Consider the following 23,239-nt stretch of genomic DNA (forward strand, 5'->3'; position numbering starts at 1 on the left):
TTGAAAATCCAAAACAGCAGACATGTTTCAATTTTTTAGGTTTAAAAAGAAGCAAAAAAGAATCAGATCCGTCTAAATGCCCAGTTTTTTAGTGCAAGAATAACAGATGCACAAGATACAAAAAATCACGCTTAATGGCGTCAGCCACCATGGCAGTGCACACCATGGTTGCAATCAGCTTGGTTTAGTCTGTGTTCTACACCTACCTTTGTATAGCATTTGCAAGAGCTGTATTGTTCGATGAAAGCAGGATGGTAGAAACCATGCTATGCACCATCACAGTGGATGACATCATGTGCCGTGTTTATCGATGAGCGGTATCTCCGTTTTGTTTGTCTGTGTTACTTTCTTCATTAGTACTGGATGTGGAAATTTGGCATTTTGAAGGGTAATTTTTGCTGAGCTATATTATGACCAGCTTAACCATCAATATACAAACTTGTGACGAGCGCAACTGGATCATCATGTATATTCCAAATAAATGAGTGTTCTCATATGAAAGGCGGTTACATACATACATAGAAATAGGAGGCAAACTTCATACCCATGGACAGTCTCCCCGAACCAGTGCTCACACAATATTTACAAACTCATTAGAAAGTGAGGCAGGATTGAACTATATATGTTACTTCCATTATTAAAAAACCCAACAAAGACAAAAAAAACCTTTGAAAGAGAGTTCCTATGACAAATTATCATAATCATTTTGCAATTGCAGATACCAGCTTGTTGGTTTTACATTGAATTTTAATATTCGTTGGCCAAATCACCAAAACTGTCTTATCATCTTATGCATCTAACTGCGATCTGTTTGTGGAAAAATATTCAATTTATGACAAGCAGTTGGAGAAAGTAAAATGATACCAAAAAGAGGCAAGAAAAATTTAAGTAACTAATTGTTGAAAGAAAACAGAAAAATGGGAAATACGCATCGCAGATTTTATAGTGGTTTTTTGTAATTGTTAAATAACCATTGAATTTGTTACTTAGAAGTAAAAAAGTTAGTTTAAGGAAATAATTCCTGTTTTCTCCAATGATTAGAAGAATTAATAAGCGTCATTTTTACAGCAGGTTGCAGGTTTGCAATTCATTGGATTTTAAAAGTAGTTACCCTCTTTTTGGTTATTTAAGAAACTCAGCTGAAAAATTTGATGTGAGAATTTTAGAGTATGTTTTACCGAAAGCAAATCTGATTTCTGGCGACATACTTCAAGAACTGTTCTAAAATGAAGTGTTTGATGGACGTTCATAGGAAAAAACAGACCTTAACATGTGTTAGGTTAATCATCCTTCTATCGTACAACCGCACAAACGGGTCATTTGCACCAACTGCAAGCATTTCAGGGCGGCATGGATTCAATGCAAGGCACTTAGCTTCGGCAAAATCATTTAAATGCTTCTTCAAATAAACTAAAACATTCTTTGTGTTGCCACTGCATGAATGGGGAACTCTTGTGTCATATTGCCTGCAAATAAAAACAAGAAATCAGAGGCAGATAATGAAACAAAGCTGCTGGATTTCACCCGAGATAAGCATTTCACATTAAAAGATCAAACAATTATAGCATAATAAAGAAGTGACCAGTCGAAAAGTGGGGACTTCCAAGCAAAAAAATTCAAACATGACATTTCATTAACACTGTTTAAAGGATTATTTTAGCTCAGAAAATGCTACTAGCTGTCAGACCAAACCGAAGTTTTGATGGTTTAAAGTTGGAAGAAAGATCAAAAGTAGAAGATGAGGAAGATCGTTGTAGAAGATCAAAATACATTGTTAAAGGAAAGAGATGGTCAACATTTCAATCTACAATGCTTCGGCTTGAGATTGATCCATAGCGATGCACCTTTATGCTACTATTTACTTGAAAAACTTACTACACTGCTGAGAACTTTATCTTTAAGATACTACTTGTAGAAAGTAATTTCTGTCAAAAACCTTAAATCCAATTTTTCGACCCAACATTACAGTGTTCTTTTAAATTTCTCTTACACTAAAGTTACTTTCCTTGAAGTTAGCCACACTTATTTTACATAAGTAAAGAGGAATTAAACAAAATTCTACACAATACGGTTGTCGTCCTTCAAAAACATAGACTATTACAGGAAACCTTTAATAATGCAAACCGACAAACGTAATTTCCTTGTGTCACCGTGGAGTGTCACCATTGACATACATCTAATCCTCTTTTCTTCAGTTACGAGGGGCATTATTGGGTGAGACTATGTTAGGTGGTAAGGTCCTCAGTATTATGCATAATAATTGAACATTCGCTCCATTCATCTTTTATTCCTCGACAATAACTTCTATCGCGTGAATCATGTCCAGTTTCAAAATGCTATAAATTAAACCCGCGGAGCACAGAGGTTCGCACCGGACTCACGGTGATGATGGACCGTTGACCATCCCTTTTATCCGATTTCAGAGTTCCAATTATGCATGCTCTGATTAAATGTGATCAGTTATGCTGTTTATCATCTGCTCATAGCGAGTGATTTGTTTACGGGTAGACACACATTTGCCTTTTGTTATCATTTTTGTTCCAACTGTTTCCGGGTACAAGTTCTACCTTAATCTTTCTCAGAATTAAGAACCAAGATTTTCTTTCTCGTGAAATTTTTACTGTAAATTATATTGTGTTTGAAGACGATTAATGAGAACTTGAACAATTAATTTTTTTCGGTCAATTCTTCAATTCTTTTTTTCCTTCTTTAATTGAGTTTAAATAAAAAGAGAAGGAGAGAATTCAAACAATGGTACAAACAAGGTACGTTCTTATCGTTATGTTTTTAATTTATTTAATTGGATTGGTTCTTCTGCCTATCTTACTTGATCCTAAAAAGGGCAGCATATTGTCCGCTGAATTTGCATAAATTCTCGACATTTTGAAGCCGTCAGTTTTATTCAATAACCTTTCCCTCCTACATTGTTAGGGGAAAATTGTACCAATTATTTTTTAAGAAAGTTCTTAAGCTATATATTCTTTTCATATTTTTGAAGTTTAGCTTTCATAATAAGTAAATCAAGAAATTTGGAAAGCTAGCCTTGTAATGAAAAAATAATTTTATGAGTGCGGAACAGTCTTCTCAAGACAGTAACTGAAAAAAGGGAGAAAAACAAAGGTTGCAGAGGGAAAAACAGGATTTTATTGGTTACTAGAATCAGGAAACTACTAACTAATTACAATATTTTTTCCACGCAGAACTTACTTTCTTCCTTTAAGGCCAACTTTCAATTTAACATGCCCCTTATTCAAATAAGAAACATACAAATAAAAGATAAAATATGAAGCTTCCGATTCAGTTACAATTATTTTCGGGATTGTTCTTTCTCCTTTTTACTTTTGACTAGCAACCCGTATGTGCTTCGCACATAGCTGTCTGCACAGTTTGAGCGACAGGAAGAATCTGCATATAATCCTAGAAATTCATAATTGTACAATCTCTTGCATTTGGAATTGTTATTTTTTCTTCTTCTGAAACAATAATATGCAAATAGGGAAGTAGGGTACATTTTTTGTTTGCAAAGGGAGATAGAACTCGTTTAAATTTTAAAATGTCGTTCACGAGTGTATGAGTTTTGAAAACTTTGTTATTATAATGGGTGTGCAAGAAGTACCGCAACCGTTCGTTTTTTTAGCCAAAAAAAAAAGTGATGCAATAAAATTTGGTTGACGCAATTCGTTAGATCAAATTATTAAGTAAAAAATGAGACTTCTGCGAGCTTAATTTGTGGAAAAACTAAAACTTATAGCGTTTTTCTCATGATGTTTTCCGCGATTGTTTGGACTGTAGCGTGCTGATTTAATATTTTATTTGTCGCAGTGGATGACGTCATAAATTGAGTTAATCAATGCACAATTCTCATAAGAAACACTTAAACACGAAGAAAACAAACAGCTTCTCTCATTGACGTAAAAGAGGACTAACCAAGATTAGACCATGACAAAATATTGATGCATGAATAATAAATATAAATGAACGAACTTTGGATCATGGGCGTACAAGGGGGGGAAAAGAAACATGACTTTAATTACAGGAGGGCCAGGCCCCCTTAGAAAATAGTATCAGCTGCCCCACCCCCCAAAAAACATTCTGGATGGAAAAAAACCTACGTCGAGGACGATTATCTATTTTAATATATTATTTTGGCTGATGAGTTATGTGTGTTGATGTATTCCATGCCTGCTAAGATTTTACATCCTGCTGTGATGTATGCCATTGAATTCTTATCATTATTAACCTCCAGCTGGCAAACAACACAACACATTGCCACCGCAATGCCTCTGTGTATTCTTCCTCTGCAGATTCCGCCATCACATTAATTGTGATGTTTAATATCAAGAACTACACGCTCGCGATTTAATAACTGTTTTCTGCTACCCTGATGTTGGGCACCTTCGAGTGAACTTGTCTCCCGGTTGCCATCGCTTAAAAAAGCTAGGAAATAAACTGAAAGCTTACCTACCGATTTTGAACGACTCAATGAGAAACATGACTTGATGACCCATACTGTACAAGACAGGATGTTGGGACAGGGTTGGGTTCAAACTATTCTGGAGATGAAATCAAAGCCAAAAATTACAGTTAGAGTTGAAATGAACTCTGATGAGTTTCAGTGCAAGACTGAGGGAGGAGAGTTTTCAGCTCCGGCAATCAATTGAAGATGCTTAGTTAGAGAGACTAACACCAGTTTTGTCTTCATCAGTCAGCCACACGAAATTGTAGGATGCAAGGTTGACTTCCTGCAAAATCTTAGATAGCATTAAAATGTAGGATTCTATTTTGATTTTTTTCTGGCATTGATTTCCCCATAAATTAGTGTGGGCCCTATACTATTCTACCTTCATGTTTTTGTGATTGTTCAAATCTCATTCAATACAATAAATGCAGTAAAGGAATTCCTATTGTGACATTACATGTGGATCAGCCACATATAGGAGATTATGAAGGAATGAATTCGAAGATATCATACCTAATCGCACCATCCTCAGCGGCAGCCCAATAAAGATGAGGGTGAAGATAATGAGTGGCGATGCGCTTCACTCTTCCAGTTGAACATGAACAAATATTTAGTGTTTCATTGGCTTCGATATCATGAACATGTACTTGATGATCACCTGAGCCACTAATGATAATATTGTCTCTTCCAGATGGTAAAAACTGAAACATCAATAATAGTGTATAGGTCAAAGAAGTTGCAGTTAGAAAAATCACTTTAATGATTTCATTTAGTGAAGTTGTCAAGGTATAACATTTTCGGACGAGCACATGGTTAAATTAGGGGTTTTGGGGTGGCCAGTGCTAGGAAAAGTAATTAAGTCGGAACTTACATGGAAACTGCTTTGTCCGTTTTCGTTTATTATAAATAAAACCACTTTCCATGAGTTGCGATTTAAATCATTTTTAATAGCACTGACTGCAGGGTTCCCAGCCAATTTTGGAAAAAAAAATCCCTGACTTTTTCAGGTTTTCCAGGCTAAAATGAAAATTTTTCCAGGCCTTTTTCCGCGGAAAAAACTCAAATAATTTGCCTTAAAAAAGACAGCGCGCGCATTTTTCGATATTTGTAAAAACTCTACCGTTTTCATCAATTTTTGATCTGGTTTAGCTTTTTTTATAAGAACCAGGCTAGGATAGTATCATAACTTGAATGAAATCACAAAAAACGTTAAAATATGTGGGAAGAAAAAAATTGGCGAAATATAAACGCCTTTTGAAACGATACATGCATCAGTGAAAGCAAATAATTTTTCAATTTGTTTCACTTACTCATAGTAGTACTGGTTTTGAAAAATAAATCCCATCATGGTATTGCTGCTATGCTAAGGAAGACAGCACTGAACAGATTCTTTTAAAAAATAATCCAACCTGCAGTCTTTGTTCTGCATACTGTTAAGAACTATTCTTAAAAAAACTGAGAAATGCATGTGTATATGTTTTTTTTTAATGAGCATATTGTCCAGGATAAAAAGGCAGAGTTACAAAAAAATAACCTCTACCTTAGCATGCAGACATAGTTCTCAGCTAAGCGTAAGACATCCTAATGAGTATACTTGAAATTTTTACAATCCAATTAAATAATTAAGAGGGCTAAGGTTCATGGAAATCTTGCCCTGTAGGGGGAGCCACTGAACACTTCCAAGTAGTTCCAATTCGTTCCGAAAGCCGATACAGAGGATGAGTTTGCGGAAAATTCAAAATACAACGAAGGGATTGCAATTGCAATTTTTGTTCTTTCATTTTTATTTGTTTATTTAGTAATTTTTTTTTCTCGGTATTTGAAAAAGTTCCAGACTTTTTGAGCAAATTCCCTGACTTTTCCAGGTTTTCCAGGCCATTTTTATCCCCCCTGGCTTTTCCGGGTTTTCCAGATCGCTGGGAACCCTGTGACTGCTAGTGGGGTTGTTCAGGGTTAAAAATCTTCCTGATGGTTCAAGTTGGGCCACCAGCATGAGACTAATTGAAAATGTAGTTTAAGGTATCTGGAACGAAAATCAATCGGAACCCAAGCTGTATCTCCCATGGTTCCCCGTATTTTGGCCGCCATTTTCCAAGGTGGCCGCCATGAGCTAATTTCCATTATCTCATTTTTCAGGCGCTCTAACTTACCTATTAACCTGAAAGGAGGGGTATCGTTAAGGGCCTTTTTTGGCCCCACCCTAAAATTCCTCAACTCTGCGATTTTTTGGTCATTGAAGGTCTATATTTTACAGAATGCACAATGGTTTTGTCATTCCCGGTCTATTCCGGGGTCTACCACTGGCCTAAACATGGGTCTGAAGACCAATTTTGGCGAAAAATGCGGGGTTTTCAGCATTCGACGCGCTGTTTCGTAACGATCCCTTCGGCGGACAAAAAAATCCTTCAGGTACGTTCATTAGGGATGTAAGAGAGTCACTTTGGCCAATTTTTGTCGATGTCAAACTTTGCGCTCATAGTTAAAAAAAACTTTTTAGAATTTTTCTTGTTTTCCATCATTATTTAAAATGGCTTAAAAAGGCGACTCATCTTACACCAGAATTAAACTTTTTTGGCAGAAAATGGTCGTGGGTGGTCAAAACCTTCCTCTAAGAACTTTTTCCGATTTAAAGCCCCCCCAAAAAGCCGGTGTTGCCATATTTCATTGCCTAAAATCACAGAAAACCTAGTACTTATTTCAGTATTTGGGGGCTATTTCTCGTCGAGCTCATTCAGAAAAGTCCAAAAACCTTCATTTTTCATATGTTATGGCCGAATCACCAGTAATTACATACATTTATCTAACTACAGAACCTCCCATCGCGGCACGGCGTTGCCACATCATCGGGGAAAAATCGAGAAAAATCCACGTTTCCCTGGATTTGAGCCATTTTTTCGGCTTAGGCGGATGGAATAAAGTTGAAAGACTTAAATTGCAGTATTCAGAGAGATGCAAGTGGATCATACCTTGTGCCGGTATTCATTATTTTAATATATTGCGCTTATAGACAACCCATATTCTTACGACTTCTAGGCACGATATTTGCGCAAGAGGATGCGACTTTCAAACATTGGCCGTGATCTGAAGTCCGAAAGAAAGTAAGCCATGTGTCAGAATCGCGAGTCCTCAATGCTGAATTTTTACCCGCCCTCATCGTTAAATCGTAAGAATATGGGTTGTCTATAAGCGCAATATATTAAAATAATGAATACCGGCACAAGGTATGATCCACTTGCATCTCTCTGAATACTGCAATTTAAGTCTTTCAACTTTATTCCATCCGCCTAAGCCGAAAAAATGGCTCAAATCCAGGGAAACGTGGATTTTTCTCGATTTTTCCCCGATGATGTGGCAACGCCGTGCCGCGATGGGAGGTTCTGTAGTTAGATAAATGTATGTAATTACTGGTGATTCGGCCATAACATATGAAAAATGAAGGTTTTTGGACTTTTCTGAATGAGCTCGACGAGAAATAGCCCCCAAATACTGAAATAAGTACTAGGTTTTCTGTGATTTTAGGCAATGAAATATGGCAACACCGGCTTTTTGGGGGGGCTTTAAATCGGAAAAAGTTCTTAGAGGAAGGTTTTGACCACCCACGACCATTTTCTGCCAAAAAAGTTTAATTCTGGTGTAAGATGAGTCGCCTTTTTTAAGCCATTTTAAATAATGATGGAAATCAAGAAAAATTCTAAAAAGTTTTTTTTAACTATGAGCGCAAAGTTTGACATCGACGAAAATTGGCCAAAGTGACTCTCTTACATCCCTAATGAACATACTTGAAGGATTTTTTTGTCCTCCGAAGGGATCGTTACGAAACAGCGCGTCGAATGCTGAAAAACCCGCATTTTTCGCCGAAATTGGCCTTCAGACCCATGTTTAGGCCAGTGGTAGACCCCGGAATAGACCGGAAATGACAAAACCATTGTGCATTCCGTAAAATATAGACCTTCGATGACCAAAAAATCGCAGAGTTGAGGAATTTTAGGGTAGGCCAAAAAAGGCCCTTATCGATACCCCTCCTTTTGCAGGAATATACTTGAGTGTATTTAAAATGAGGAAGAATTGACATTCAAGTCCATTTGACCATTTTACCCTTGCTATTGGCCTTAATTTTGAAAATTAGCGGTTTAGCGCCGTTTCTCCGCGGTTTTTCAAATTTTCGCGGCTGCGTTGCAAATACGGCTGCTACAGGACAGCAAAAGTCCGAGACACCTTGGAAAAACAGGACGACTGCTCATTCTCGAGATGGCGGCCATTAACCAGGGTATAGCTGACTGACTTTAAATCTCGGAGTTTTTGGGTTCCGTATTTACTTTCTGTCAATTCCTATTTACACGTGCTCATACCAAGTTTGATGCATATAGTTGCAAAATAGCAACAAAAATCCGACAAACCTCGGAGGAACAGGGCAAATCGCTTTTCTCCTGGATGACGTTGGCCGTCATCTAGGTCCAGCGGTGAAATGGGTGACCGAACTTGGGTCTCGATGACTTTCTACTTTCAACACACTTAAAGATATTCCTGCCAAAGTTCACTTGTCTAGCTGCAAAACAGTTGCGCAAATCTGAGAAACCGCGGAGAAGCAGGATTGCGCTGTTAATTTCCAAAATGGCGGCCATTAGCCAGGGTAAAAATGGCCAACTGAACTAGGGTCTCAACAGATTTTTGTTCTTCATATATTTATGCATATTCCAGCCAAATTTCATACATCTCGTTGCGACCAAGCCGCGGAAATTTGAGAAACCGCGGAGAAATGGCGCTAAACCGCTAAGTTTCAACATGACGACCAATAACAAGGGTAAAATGGACTTGAATGTCAATGTTTCCTCATTCTAAATACACTCGAGTATATTCCTGCAAAAGTACCTCACACAGTCTTTATGGGAAAGTGCACCACGATCGATTTTAATTTTTTTTTTTTTTTCGCATTCAATTCACCTCAAGATGCTGATCAAAAGTCATCATTGCGCCGACTTTCTAGGATGCACCGTTTTCGCACAACATGCTCGCAAAGTTTCATGGGGCCAGTTGCGCTGGTCACGAAATTGTGTTTTGATGCTTCATTCCTGTAGATTACCTGAAAATAATAAGATCTGTTGAAACCGCAACTTTCTACGTTCAGTATTAACCAAGATATCGCCCTTTGAAAAGTCAGGTTCTTGACGTCATCCACCGCGGCAGTGACACCCTTGGTTTCTTCCTCTCTTGTTAGATCAGTGATGCAGGAGACGCAATGGGAAACTTCAACGACATTAAAAAAAAAAAAAAATATGGTGAACTGACTGACCGCTTAATCTCTTTGTGTCAAGAGTGTTATCTCCTGATAAGAAGATATATGAAGCGCTAATCCATCTGTTTCTTGAGTTTGTCTGTGTTTAATGTCGTTGAAGTTTTGCGTTGCGTCTCCTGCATTACTGATCGAACAAAAGAGGAAGAAACCAAGGGTATCACTGCCGCAGTGGATGACGTCAAAAATCTGACTTTTTACAGAGCGATATCTAATAAATCGTTAATATTGAACGTAAAAAGTTGCGGTTTGGACAGATCTTAGTACCTATTTTCAGCAAATCTACAAGAAACGAGCATCAAAACACGATTTTATGACCAGCGCAACTGTCCCATTATTCGGCAATAAAAAAAGACTAAGAGTCAAAAAGAACAGGCCTGATGTAAATAAGGAAAAACGTAGCACATGTCTATCTTCTCTGTTCCTGCCTACTCTGAGTCTATCTTCTCTGTTCCTGCCTACTCTGAGGCTATCTCCCTCCGGCTCTCATCCGTTTGACATTCACTGTTTTTCTCCGACTTTCCTGCCCTTATGCTCCTCACAAAACTGCTTTGGATGGTCAAGCAAAGAGGCATGTGGAATCTGAGATAAGACTGCCGCTCGGTGCTACAGTTCTCCCAATTTCCTTGTTGATACACAGCTGACTGTTCACTTGAGTGAATGAGGAATATTTTTTGACTCATTATCGCCGAATAATTGAAACTTTGTGCAAAAACGGTGCATCATAGAGAGTTGGCGCAATGATGACTTTTGATCAGCATTTTGATAGAAATTGATTTAAAAAAAAAAAAAAAAAAAAAAAAAAAAAAAAAAAAAAAAAAAAAAAAATTAAAAATAGATCAAGGTGCACCAGGAGTGTGCAGGGCCCTTTCAGGTTAATAGGTACGTTGGAACACCTGCAAAATGAGATGATAATGGAAATAAACTTGAAGTGGCGTCTAAAATACGGGGAACCATGGGAGATCCAGCTTGGGTTCCGATTGATTTTCGTTCTAGGTACCTTAAACTATATTTACACCAAGTTTCATGCTGGTAGTCTCATTTGAACTACTTCGACCCTAAGCGACCCCAAAGTAAGAGGAAATGAAAAGATTCAATCTATTAGCTTATACATTTTTTGTGTTGAATTATTGTCTTGCAGTTTATTATAATTGTAGATCTAATTTTTGGTTTCTCTTGACTTTGTTTTCCCCTTCGAATAATGTAAACCCAGCAATATTTTCTTATTCTTTCTCTTGGATTTACTGTAATCATTGCCTGCCACTTTTAATAGCTTTTAAGCCGAAGTGTCAAATTTTCCGTAACACAATGACCCAACTTGAAAATTTTTGCACTAATATTCCTATTCCCATAGCAATAACTTTAGGATTCGATCACTAATATCTGAGTGACAAGAGAAGAGATCACAAGTACAATAAAATGTTTACTTTTAAATTCAAAAATCAAGCCTCCAGTCAGACAGTTTTCGAAAACTGTGTTTCTTCAAATTTATGGAGTCATATTACCTTCACAGAAAAAATGTTTCCGATGTGACGTGTTGTAATAGACTTCAATTTCTTCTTCCTGAATGGACACCACAGAATGATATGAACATCATCCGATGCGGAAGCGAGAAGCCTGCAAAGATCATAGCTTTATTTACTAATTATCTGGAAGCAAAATATAGTTTTTGGGAATAGAATGAACTATGGAGTAGGGTTTGGAATGAAACATCTCAGCGCATATTAATTTTTTTTTTTATTGAATTCTAACACCAGGTTAAAAACTTGAATAACTCAATGAAATATTTTGGTTCTTGGTGCAGTTTTTTTCTCACTTAGGAAACACAAAAACTTTCTCCACTGTAATAGACTTGATCTAAGAATATTAATAATTCACTGCTGTAGATATTCTTGGCAGCGATGGCCGAGTGGATGGCATCCTCGCCTCACGCTTTGTGAGAAACTTCGTATGAACGATTTTTGTCACTATCATATTCTTTCAATGGGAATATAGTATTCCTGAATCATTAATTTAGATTTAAGTAGGTTACAAGGATCTTCCTTTAATTACTACTTTCATTTTGAACACATTGTTGCAGTTAGATAGGTGACCTTCAGTTAAATTAAAGATTCACGTTGCATTGGTGCCTTTATGTTAATTTAGTAACATTTTATTAAACTGGCAAATTTTTGCGAAATTACCGACTATTTCTCAATTGGCGGATTGGTTTTTTGAGGGTAAATTAGATAATTCTGATAAGCATAGGTCAAGCTAGATAAGGTTACGAGGGGGGGGACCCAAAAAATTCCGAATTTCGCAGTAACTTGACGACAGTTGAATTTGCTTGACCATATTGGTAATTTGTCGGTCAGTCATATCCACTATTAGGAATGTATCATCTCCGAATCTTCGATAGAATTTTATGGATGCAAAATATAAAGAAATATCAGAATTGATGCAAATCATCGATGAAATTATACAACAAAATTATCTCCAACATAATGATAAAATTTACGAATGTGAAGATAAAGTTGAAATGGGAGCCCCCTTATCACATGCTTCAAGTAGTTAGTACTATTGGCAGATAGTACACTTCAAAGTAAGCACCTTTGGCTATTCATTATTTCATTGACATGTGAAGCAGGTACACGGGGAGCTTCCCTAGAGAAGTTCCATGGGAGGGCCTGTTCGGAGCCTTCGGGCAGTCCTGTGGGGAGCCCGCGGGACTCGAGCCTAAGTCCCGTGTCCAAAATTCCATGGGTCAGAAATTTCCACGGGGAATTTTTGCAAGAATAATGATATACTCGAAAGTTTTGGGAGGATGAATGGGTAGCCTCCTCGAGACCGGCTGCAGTGCTTGCAGAAACTGAAGAGAGGGATGGAAAGGAACCACTGGCCGCGGCTGCGTAGAGTTCTAGAAGCCGATGAATGCGGCGTGATAAGGGAAGCAGGTGGTGGGGCGGGGACTCTGCCCTGCAGCCGGCGGAGGACGGGCGCCGCGGCGCCGGGAGGGAGAGGGAGGCTACCGCTGCGGTGCGCAGTCGGTGGGCCTGCGCGGCGCGTCGCGCAGGGGGAGGAATTGCTGACACGAATTTTGTGCGCGCTATGAGCTGTAATGTAATGAAAAAGGATTCAATGACTACAATGAACATGAATCAAACTTACTCTCCAGTGGTGTTCCATTCCAGACAATTGACGCAACCTTCATGCCCTTTTAATTCTTCTTCTAATCCTAAACGTTCTATAAATTTATCTGTCACATGTAATCTGCTACGGACGATTCTTCTAGCACTTTCCTGTAAAAAATGGAATGAAAGTTGAGGGTAAAAAATTGAATTTAACTATTTACTTCTCAGTGGAGAACCGAAGGTCGTCAATTTTTAACTAGGATTTGAGGGCTATAGCTAGTTTCAGTACAGTAATAGTGACTCCTCTCTACAGAGTATTACTAGGAGCGGTAGCGACCCCGTCAAGCCTATAGAGATCTCCAACAACGAAAATGGGAGCCGCTGCTGTATCTTACACGACACTATGGTCTGGGGGCGCCGAATTAGGGCCATAAATCAGGAAATGATCAGAATATCATGAAATTTGGTGTACTTATGTTTTTTGGGTCGCTGAATTCAAATTTGACCTTAGTTTTACAAAATTCTTAAATCCAAGATGGCGGCAGGCCCTTGAAACCAAAAAATTAGAAGAAAAGCCAAAATATGATTAGAATACCAAATTGAATGTCAGTTTAATGTTTTGAAGGTTGTCTCACTATAATATGAAATCTATTTTTCAATGATCAAGAGGTTATCAGGACAGAAGCCCCAAAAATACGCATTTAATCCAGAAAAATAAGAGGAGAAGAAATGATTGATATTGAATTAAGTCCGTACTATGTTTTTCGGTCTATTGATCCTGACTGGAGCTGAGTTAAAAAAATTGCACATTCAATATGGTGATATTCGTGTTAGCAAGACATATGGCATTAGCCCTTTAGGGCGGCCCCTCCCCGAACCAAAAATTGTCCCTAAAAATTTTCATTTCTAGCGATATTTTAAAAATAATTTACTCTTTGATCATCAAACCCTGCTAGCAAAATTTTCTAGATATACTCAATACTACTTAGACCTAAATAGCTTTGACATTCTTATACTCATTGGAGGCTGTCAACTATTCTGCGCTGATTTTCATGGTTAGAATTATTATAAAGATTCTAGGCCTAATGAATCGTGGCCAAAAATCCGATTTTTGAAAGTACGAAAATCTGGCAATCAAGCATATAATCCTTATCTACATCCTTTAGTAGGTGTGAAATGACCTATCAAATCTTATGTAATTGTTTTTACGATCAGATATATGGTGGCGAACTTCACATCCTCCGAGGTAAGTAAACAAACGTGAGAATTTAAAGTGCACGTTATCGTGTATTGCCTTGTGTCGTTTTGTGATAAGTTGGCGTAAATCCCCGATCAAATATGGACAAGAAAGGTGAAAGTAAGTACTTTTTGATGGTTTAATCGTTTTTAGTATTAAGATTGATTTTATGACCACCATGAGACTCCAAAGTTTTGTCCTAATTTAGGCAAAAAATTGCCTTCATCTTAAGTTTTAGTTATCACTAACACGAGCTAACACGTTCTTATCAGTGCAAGAATGTAGCTCATATGTTCCTCTAACAGGATATCATAGGTTTTTTTGCATCTTTTTGCCTCTGGGGCCTTCAGACCCAGACCCAGATCAGACCCTAAAACCTTGCTGATTACCATTCTCGGGTTGCCTAGCCAGGAATTGAACTCGGAACCTCTTGATCTTAAAGCCAGCACTCCAACCACTACGCACCACAGCGGGCCGAGTTAATAAATTTGTATTATGTATACAGGCTGAAGAATAAAAAAAATACCTAAGTTTTATCCACCATTTGTCGTTTTTCCGGAGAAAATATTATTTTGCTTAAAAATGTGGTTTTTTGCAAAAAAACTTTAATTTCCGGAAATCTGGCAAGTGCTGGAAAAAAACTGATATCATTTTCGGATTCAGCAGCCAAAAATACATTTGAATCACCCTATATCAAACGTTGACCTTGTCTCATCTCTCTTATCTCCTTCTGCAATGAAATCAGATTGCGCAGAAAATCGTGTAAGTCCTTCACTAAAATGACCAAAAAAGGCCCCAGAGGCAAAAAGCGGCAAAAAAACCGATGATATCCTGTTAGAGGAACATATGAGCTACATTCTTGCACTGATAAGAACGTGTTAGCTCGTGTTAGTGATAACTAAAACTTAAGATGAAGGCAATTTTTTGCCTAAATCAGGACAAAACTTTGGAGTCTCATGGTGGTCATAAAATCAATCTTAATACTAAAAACGATTAAACCATCAAAAAGTACTTACTTTCACCTTTCTTTTCCATATTTGATCGGGGATCTACGCCAACTTATCACAAAGCGACACACGGCAATACACGATGACGTGCACTTTAAATTCTCACGTTTGTTTACTTACCTCGAGGATGTGAAGTTCGCCACCATGTATCTGATCGTAAAAACAATTACAGAAGATTTGATGGGTCATTTCACACCTACTAAAGGATGTACATAAGGATTATATGCTCGATTGCCAGATTTTCGTACTTTCAAAAATCGGATTTTTGGCCACAATTCGGCGCCCCCAGACCATAGTGCACGAGCCCGTTTAACTTTTGCGTTATTTTGAGATATCTCCGCAAAAACTTAACGAAACTCAAAACCCTTTGCACTCTGGCTGGCAAACTTAATTCCTCGCCTACAGGCGAAATTTGGAGCTGATTCATTGCGCAGTTAATTAATAATCGCTAATTAATTGCCGTTTTTTTGGCCACTATTTCAAATCTGCCGCACCACATTCACATTCGTGCCTCGAAATGCCTGCAATCGGCCATCCGTTTTAAATATAAATGTGTTGCGAACATTTATGAAAATCATTGCAACTCATTTCAAAAGGTTTAAACCAGTGCATAGGCATCATTCCTTGAATTTAGAACGTGTTTTTGCATTATTAATTTTTAAGAAAGTTCAACTGATCAAAGTCGTTGTTTTATTCAATTCACGACCATTCACGACGCACCGCCAGTGCCGCCAGTGTCATGGCGTCAGTTAGCTGCTCTGTCGCTGCTCCATATAAATTTGTCTCGAAAAATTGTCTGATCCCTTGGAATAGGCTTGTGCTTAACGGCTACTTTTCGGGAACGTGATTACTGTTACTGCTACTCAAAAATCACGGTGAAAAGTAGCAGTGATTTTTCACAGGATAACTGACAAGGATAACCTAAAAATACCGCCGTCTCCAACAGTTCGTTGACTCAGGTCGGATAACATGTGAAAAGTAGCAGGTGGCGGTTATGCTGTGATTTATCACAGGTTAACCTTATCAAACGATCCTTCCCAAATGCTTTCTACATCTTCAAAATTAAAAGTACCACTGATTTTCTACAGCATAAACTCTTTAAATCACTCGTTCTTCTCAATTCCCTTTTAGTGGTAAAATTGATACTGTAATATTTTATTATCACTGTTCAATCCACAAGTCATAATTTCCGGAACTATCTGTGAATCACAGGTAAAAGTAGCAGTGAGGCCACGGAGTTACTACCCACAATGCATTGTAATATTCGGAGATTTCACGTGATTGGCTATCCGCCCTATGGTGCTACTCTGCTCTGCCGCTGTTATCATGCTGCTCCTTTTAAACTGCTACTGCTCTTTTTGCTTTGTTATCGCAATCGCAGTGTATCCAACTGTAACTATGATTAACCATGTGCAAGCTCATTCATAAATTTTTTTCGCCGTTTAACACTAAAGTTTTGGTTACTCACTGTTTAACTATCAGCGACTAACTTTTGATGAAAACTGCCCAAAAAAAGAGCAGAATAACAGGTGTTCCTCGCCAGTCACAGTGATCGATCACTGCTACTCAAGAATCACAGTGATTTTTACCTGCTACTGCGATCGCGGTCACAAGCCTACCTTGGAAAGAATCTCATCATCATCATATTTAGAATAATAAATAAGTAGCTATTATTCTATGTCATCAGTGAACAGAGTGAATCAAGTGAATCCCGGCTGGTGAATTCTGAATCACGACCCTCTTTTCCACGCTTGGAAAGAAACTGAGATTAAAACATAGATTTGCGCTAATCACTCATTTTCCGATTTGTTTTTTTATCTATTATCAACTGGTTTCTAAGACTTTTGAATTCCCTGCCGTCGTGACTTCGTGCCGGATAGCTAGTTGATGTCACAGTCAAGTCAATTCAATCAATGTTTGTCTTTTCACTTTTAGGTTATCGCGAGATGTAAACATACCCACACAAACTAAACTAATAAATAATTTAATGTTGTTATTTCGAAATGCAAACTAAATCATCCTAATAAAACTTCCCTGTATTGTTCACTACTATCTCTAAACTTTGTCTCTACCTTTATTACCGTGCTACAAGTTCTGTGTACCTTCCTCCATCTGTGGTTCATTTGTTCACAAGCAAAACTGTAAGTACCTATGACAAGTGAATTTTAGTGCCCTTATCCCTGCAGAAATCTGTTCGATGTCAAAGAATCCTAGTAATCTGGTTTTGAGCGAGACCCATATCAAGGATTCAAAGGCAGCGTCAGTAGTTTTAGCAACAAATCTATGCCGAGTCGGATGCCAAAATTCTACTTAAGGTATGTGCTGAACTATTTCAATGTGTGTTACCTAATATCAGAAGCAATATTTGCTGAACCATGCTGTACGATTTTGACTGTATCATGTATATCTCTTGTATGTATCTATGGTTACGCACCACGACTTGTCTTTCTGATCCTCTCTCACGTTGATACACGCTCTTCTGATCCCGATAGATTTGTCCTCATTTCCTTCCCATTCCCCCCTTTTCCCTACAGTTTTGGTGACCCCGACGTGATTTGACCTTGTCTAGTGACGCGAGACTTGGGATTCATCGTCATCGTTCGTTTAAGTGCATTTTTGGTAACATTTAACTTTGAAAACCTATAACCCTCATAACCTTCAAACCCATTTTTTATGAGTTTATCCGATGATTTTATCATCAGCTGAGTGCTCTCCGTGCGCGTCCACAGTCTAACCTCCGATCGCCGGTTTCGCGTTCCGAAATAGCGGAGTAAAGCGAATCGCCATAGTAACACTTTCCGCTTTTGTCCGGGCTGTTAAGATGTTTCATCGTAGTACTGACTTGTGATTGTGCGATTTTAAACGGCACCTGTGCTCCTGCTCTCTCAGCTGACATTTCTTCAGACTTTTTACCTCTCCTTCCTCCGCCCAGCGCCTAGCTCACCATCCTTCACTCCGTCTCTCCGTCTCTCTACACCGCATCTTGGTGCTTGATCATATGATTTGAACTCTTTTATTTTTCCTTCCATTTGGGGCCCCATTTGTCATTTTTGTTCTCGTGTCTTTTTCATTGTTTATGTACCTCCTTCGCCCCTCATTTGGCAACCTCTCTTGCCCCTAGTTGGCACCCTCTATAGCCCCTAGTTGGCATCCTCTCTCGCCCCTAGTTGGCACCCTCTATAGCCCCTAGTTGGCATCCTCTCTCGCCCCTAGTTGGCACCCTCTATAGCCCCTAGTTGGCACCCTCCTTCGCCCCTCATTTGGCACCCTCTCTCGCCCCTAGTCGGCGCTTTCTCTACTTTTTTGTGTATTTCTGTGTATTTTTGTGAATTTAAAACATGTCGGATAACGAATCCCAATGTACGGTTGCGCGGCTTAATGCGTTAAGTGCCACGAAGCTGAGGTACGAAGGTCAGTTACGGAGATTTTCCGATTATTTAGCCCAAAATGCAGCCGATACGTCACAGCTCAAAGTGAGACTTAGTGCCGTAACGCCCATTTTGTCTCAATACTTAAATATTGTACACGAAATTTCCAACATCAGCGATGCAGACATTTCTGATGACATAAGCAATTTTGAGAGTTTGTATTTCAGTGTGTTGTCAGTTGCCAACGGCAGACTGTCTGATTGGGGTTCCAGTTCATCCACTAATGTGAGTGAACACGGCTACAATTTTGCTCAAAGGACTTCCTCCTTGAAAAAACCTAATATTCCAACATTTGATGGTTCGATCGAGAACTGGATGAGTTTTCGGCAAATGTTCAACTGCATTGTTCATGCAGATAGGTCTCTTTCTTCAGTTCAAAAGTTGTTTTATTTAAAATCTGCTTTAAAAGGAAATTCTGCTGCTCTATTGCAGAATTTAGAGTTAACGAATGAAAACTATCCAGCAGCGTTAGAAATCTTATTAGAGCATTTTGATAATCAGCGAGTCATTGTGGATAAACATGTCAGTTTTCTAGTTAATTTGCCGGACGTGTGTACAGAGGAGTCAACTCGTAAATTAATTATCCAAGTTCAACAGGCTTGTCATGCATTAGATGCATTAAAGGTAGAAACGAAAACTTGGGATCCGATTTTGATTTTCTTAATTACTAGTAAATTTGACAAAGAGACTTTGAGTGAATGGGAAAAAGTGGCTCCCAAAAAGGAGTGCCCAACGAAGAGCCAATTGTTTGATTTTTTGGAAAGACGGTGTCAGGTATTGCGAGCGTTGACTGTGTCAACATTGCCAGATGATCAGCGAGAGCAAGGTAAGAGTCTTAAAAATTCCACAAAAATCGGAAATAGCTTTCGATGTCCTCTTTGCAATCAAGCACACAAAATTTATCAGTGTCCTGAATTTTTGTCTATGCCTGTCAGAAGTAGAATTGTTAAAGCAAAAAATCTTGGATTATGCCTAAATTGTCTGAGAAAACATGAGGAAAAATGTTCTTCAGTCAGACCATGTTACGAGTGCTCCAGAAAGCACCATACTTCTTTGCATTTACCACAGTCTACAAATCAAGAAGTTGTTCTCTACTCCAAGTCCAAGTCATCCTGACTATCCACTGCTTGTGTCCGCCTTATCGGTTCCGACGGACGTACAGAAATCTGCCGCTCGCTATTAGATTGTGGCAGCAGTGCTAATTTTATTTCACAGGATTTAGCAGCCACTTTAAAGAACAAAGTAGAATCGATACAGGGAATAAAAATTATAGGTGTAGGAACATCAATCTCGAAATTTCGTACTGTTATCACAGTGCAATCTTTGAACTCGAAATTTTCTTTTGAAGCAACTTGTGCAGTGTTGCCAAGTCTGCCACTAATTATTCCAGATAAAACGTTTCCAAAGTTCGATATTACTTCATCCAAGGAGAATCGAAATTGGCCGACCCTATTTATTTTCAACGAGGCGAAGTACATGTTATTTTCGGTGCATCAATTTTTTGGAGTTTATTGAAATTCAAAAAATATTCATTAGGCCCTGAACTCCCAATTTTGCAAAATACGAAATTAGGATGGATTTTGACACCTGTTAATAATTTATCTCTATCTTCTTATCAACATAAGTATAAAAATGATAGTGAACAAACAGAAATAGGCATGTTTCAATGCCACTCATTACAGTCAGCTAAACAAACGCATGAAGCTGAGATATTATTTAGGTCATCCCTAAAGATCGACACAGATGGAAGATTTATGGTGAAATTACCTTTGAAAGATTCTCCAGCAATTTTAGGTGATTCGTATGGCTCAGCACTTAGACGTTTATTTTCTCTCGAAAAAAAATTATCAATTCATCCGCAGCTACGAAAGCAATATAATGAGTTCATGCACGAATACTTAGAATTGGGGCATATGTCTCCAGTTCATTCTGATCAAGGAGAAAACTTACCGACTTATTATATTCCTCACCATTGCGTTTTCAATGAAAGTAGCTTAACAACCAAATGCCGTGTAGTATTCGATGCATCAGCGCCTAGCTCTAATGGTATTTCTCTTAATTCAATTCTTCACGTAGGTCCTAAAATTCAGCATGACATTTTTGATTTACTGATAAGGTTTCGTAGATTTGCGGTTGCAGTAACAGCTGACGTTACAAAAATGTATCGTCAGATAAAAATAGACCCTGAACATAGAAGGTTGCAGAGAATTCTGTGGCGTTTCAATGAAAATGAGCCGGTACAAATTTTTGAGCTAAACACTGTGACGTATGGGACTGGTTCAGCTTCTTTCCAAGCTGAAAGATGCCTGCAACAAGCTGGACATGAAAAAGCTCATATTTATCCAGAGCCTGCGCTTACAATCAAAAAAGAGTTTTATGTTGACGACTTCGTCACTAATAAAAAATCAATACCATTAGCTGTAACATCCATCAAAGGAGTAATCAGTATTTTAGCACCACGTGGTTTTGAACTTCGAAAGTGGGTATCTAATGTGCCCCATGTATTAAATGATTTAAATTTAGATACCTCAAAACCATTCATGATGCTCTCATATGAAGACGATCACCAGGTTTTAGGGGTAACTTGGAACCCTAAAGCTGATATTTTCATTTTAAATTGTAAGCTCCAACTCCCAAAGGATTCCACTAAAAGAGCAGTATTAGCATCGATAAATAGTATTTATGACCCACTTGGGTTATTGCAACCGATTATAATTAGAGCTTAACTTTTCTATCAAAAATTATGGACCCTCAAATTGCAATGGGATGATAATTTATCGTCGGAGGACACTTCGGTGTGGACAGACATTGTGACTGAACTTCAGTTGGCTCAAAACTTGCGCGTGTCGAGGCAAGTCATTGCAACTTCAAATAAATTAATTTGTGTTTATGGGTTTTGTGACGCATCTCCCCGCGCTTATGGCGCATGTGTATATATATCATCCCAACTATTGAATGGAAATTTTCAGAGTTATATATTATGTTCTAAATCTCGTGTTGCATCAAAAAAGCCAGTAACTCTTCCAAAATTGGAATTATGCAGTGCGGTGTTGCTTGCTGAACTAGTGTATCGTATTTTAAGTATATTAGATGTAAATATAAATTATGTATTAATGTGGTCTGACAGCAACATTGCGCTAAGTTGGATTAAAAGTGTTAACACAAATACACAAGTGAGTAAAGACGGATTTATATCCAGTAGAGTTGAACTGATAAGAAAATACCTATGTACTGACAACTGGGGTTACATACCCTCAGCTGAGAACCCTGCTGATCTTCTTACTAGAGGAGTCAATGCTAAAAAACTGGGAGAATCCCCTTTATGGTGGTTTGGTCCTCCATGCATTAGAAGTGCTGAAGCTGTTTCCAATGCTTCACCTAGGATATTCGTAGAGCCACAAAACGTTGATATTGTTTGTTTGAGTGCGGTTTATTGTGAGCCAATGTTTTTATTTTTAAGATATTCAAGTTTTAATAAGTTACTACGTGTAACCTCGTACTGTCTTAGATTTATTGAAAATTTAAGCAGAACTTACAAAGGAGTAATAAAAGAACTGGGCACTTAACTTGTGAGGAGTTGAATAATACCAAATTAAGATTGTGCAAAATCGCACAAAAAGAGAGATTTTCTCATGAGTACAGCTTATTGAGTAAAAATGAAGAGTTGCCAAAAAGTAATTCAATCATCAGTTTAAGCCCTTTCGTCAAAAACGGTTTAATCCGTGTCGGAGGAAGGCTACAAAATGCATCAATTCCCCACGATGCAAAACATCAAATTTTACTGCCTAAGGATCATCCTTTATCGTCTTTGATTGTTGCGTCAGAGCATATCAAAGGGTTACATTGCGGCCCACAGTTATTACTTTCTTTGGTCAGAGCGACATTTTGGCCAATTAATGGTTTAAAGTTGGCCAAGAAAATAGTCAATTCATGTGTGCCATGCCGTAGAGTAAGACCATCCCACATAACGCAGTTGATGGGAAACTTACCACAAGAAAGAGTCACACCTGCGAGACCATTTACAGTCATAGGCTTGGACCATTGTGGACCATTCAAAGTGCGCTTGCAACCTAACAAAAAAGCTGTTAATTTATTGTATATTGTTGTATTTATATGCTTCGCTACAAAAGCTGTTCATTTGGAGATAACATTTAATCTAACTACTTACTCATTCCTATTAGCACTTCAAAGATTTGTATCTAGACGCGGAATTCCTCTAACAATATATTCGGATCAAGCAAAAACGTTCATTGGTGCTAGAAATAATCTTAGGCAACCCCTGTTGTTTGAAAATAACCTTCCAGCTGAAATTTTAAATTACTTGCGAGAGAAACAGGTTGAATGGAAATTCATCCCTAGTTACTCTCCTAACTTTGGTGGTTTATGGGAGAGTTGTGTCAAAAGTTTTAAACATCATTTTTCCAAAACTGTAACAACAAACGTACTTAATTTCGAAGAATTCTCAACAATCCTTAACAAAATCGAAGCAATCCTGAATTCTAGACCTCTTTGGCCAATGTCAAACGATCCTAATGACCTCTCTCCACTAACTCCTGGCCACTTCTTGATTGGTTCTGCAATGACCGATATATTAAATACTAAAGCAGAACATCCAACTTCGTCGGTCACAAATTGGAAATTAATTAAAAAATTATATGAAAAATTTTGGAAACGTTGGTCAATGGAATATTTGCATCAGCAGCAACAA

The 23,239-nt window shown here is 38.1% G+C and overlaps 1 protein-coding gene across 2 annotated transcripts in view; it reads right to left on the bottom strand.

Annotated features, from left to right (window-relative positions):
- LOC109032790 (WD and tetratricopeptide repeats protein 1) overlaps window positions 1-23,239 on the bottom strand; it is a 108,470-nt gene that overhangs the window by 75,296 nt on the left and 9,935 nt on the right. Inside the window, exons 1-5 of one of the 2 annotated variants that reach the window (XM_072297168.1) lie at window positions 20,502-20,520; window positions 12,897-13,027; window positions 11,255-11,366; window positions 4,973-5,160; window positions 1,265-1,466 (exon numbers count right to left, since the gene is read on the bottom strand). In XM_072297168.1, the coding sequence (XP_072153269.1) occupies window positions 1,265-1,466; window positions 4,973-5,160; window positions 11,255-11,366; window positions 12,897-13,027; window positions 20,502-20,504 (636 nt within the window). In that variant the 5' untranslated portion in view covers window positions 20,505-20,520. Of the gene's footprint in view, window positions 1-1,264; window positions 1,467-4,972; window positions 5,161-11,254; window positions 11,367-12,896; window positions 13,028-20,501; window positions 20,521-23,239 lie in introns of those variants that run through there. The other variant, XM_072297167.1, reaches the window with a different exon arrangement.

This window comes from Bemisia tabaci, chromosome 2 (genome assembly GCF_918797505.1).
Source record: "Bemisia tabaci chromosome 2, PGI_BMITA_v3".
Lineage (NCBI taxonomy): Eukaryota > Metazoa > Arthropoda > Insecta > Hemiptera > Aleyrodidae > Bemisia > Bemisia tabaci.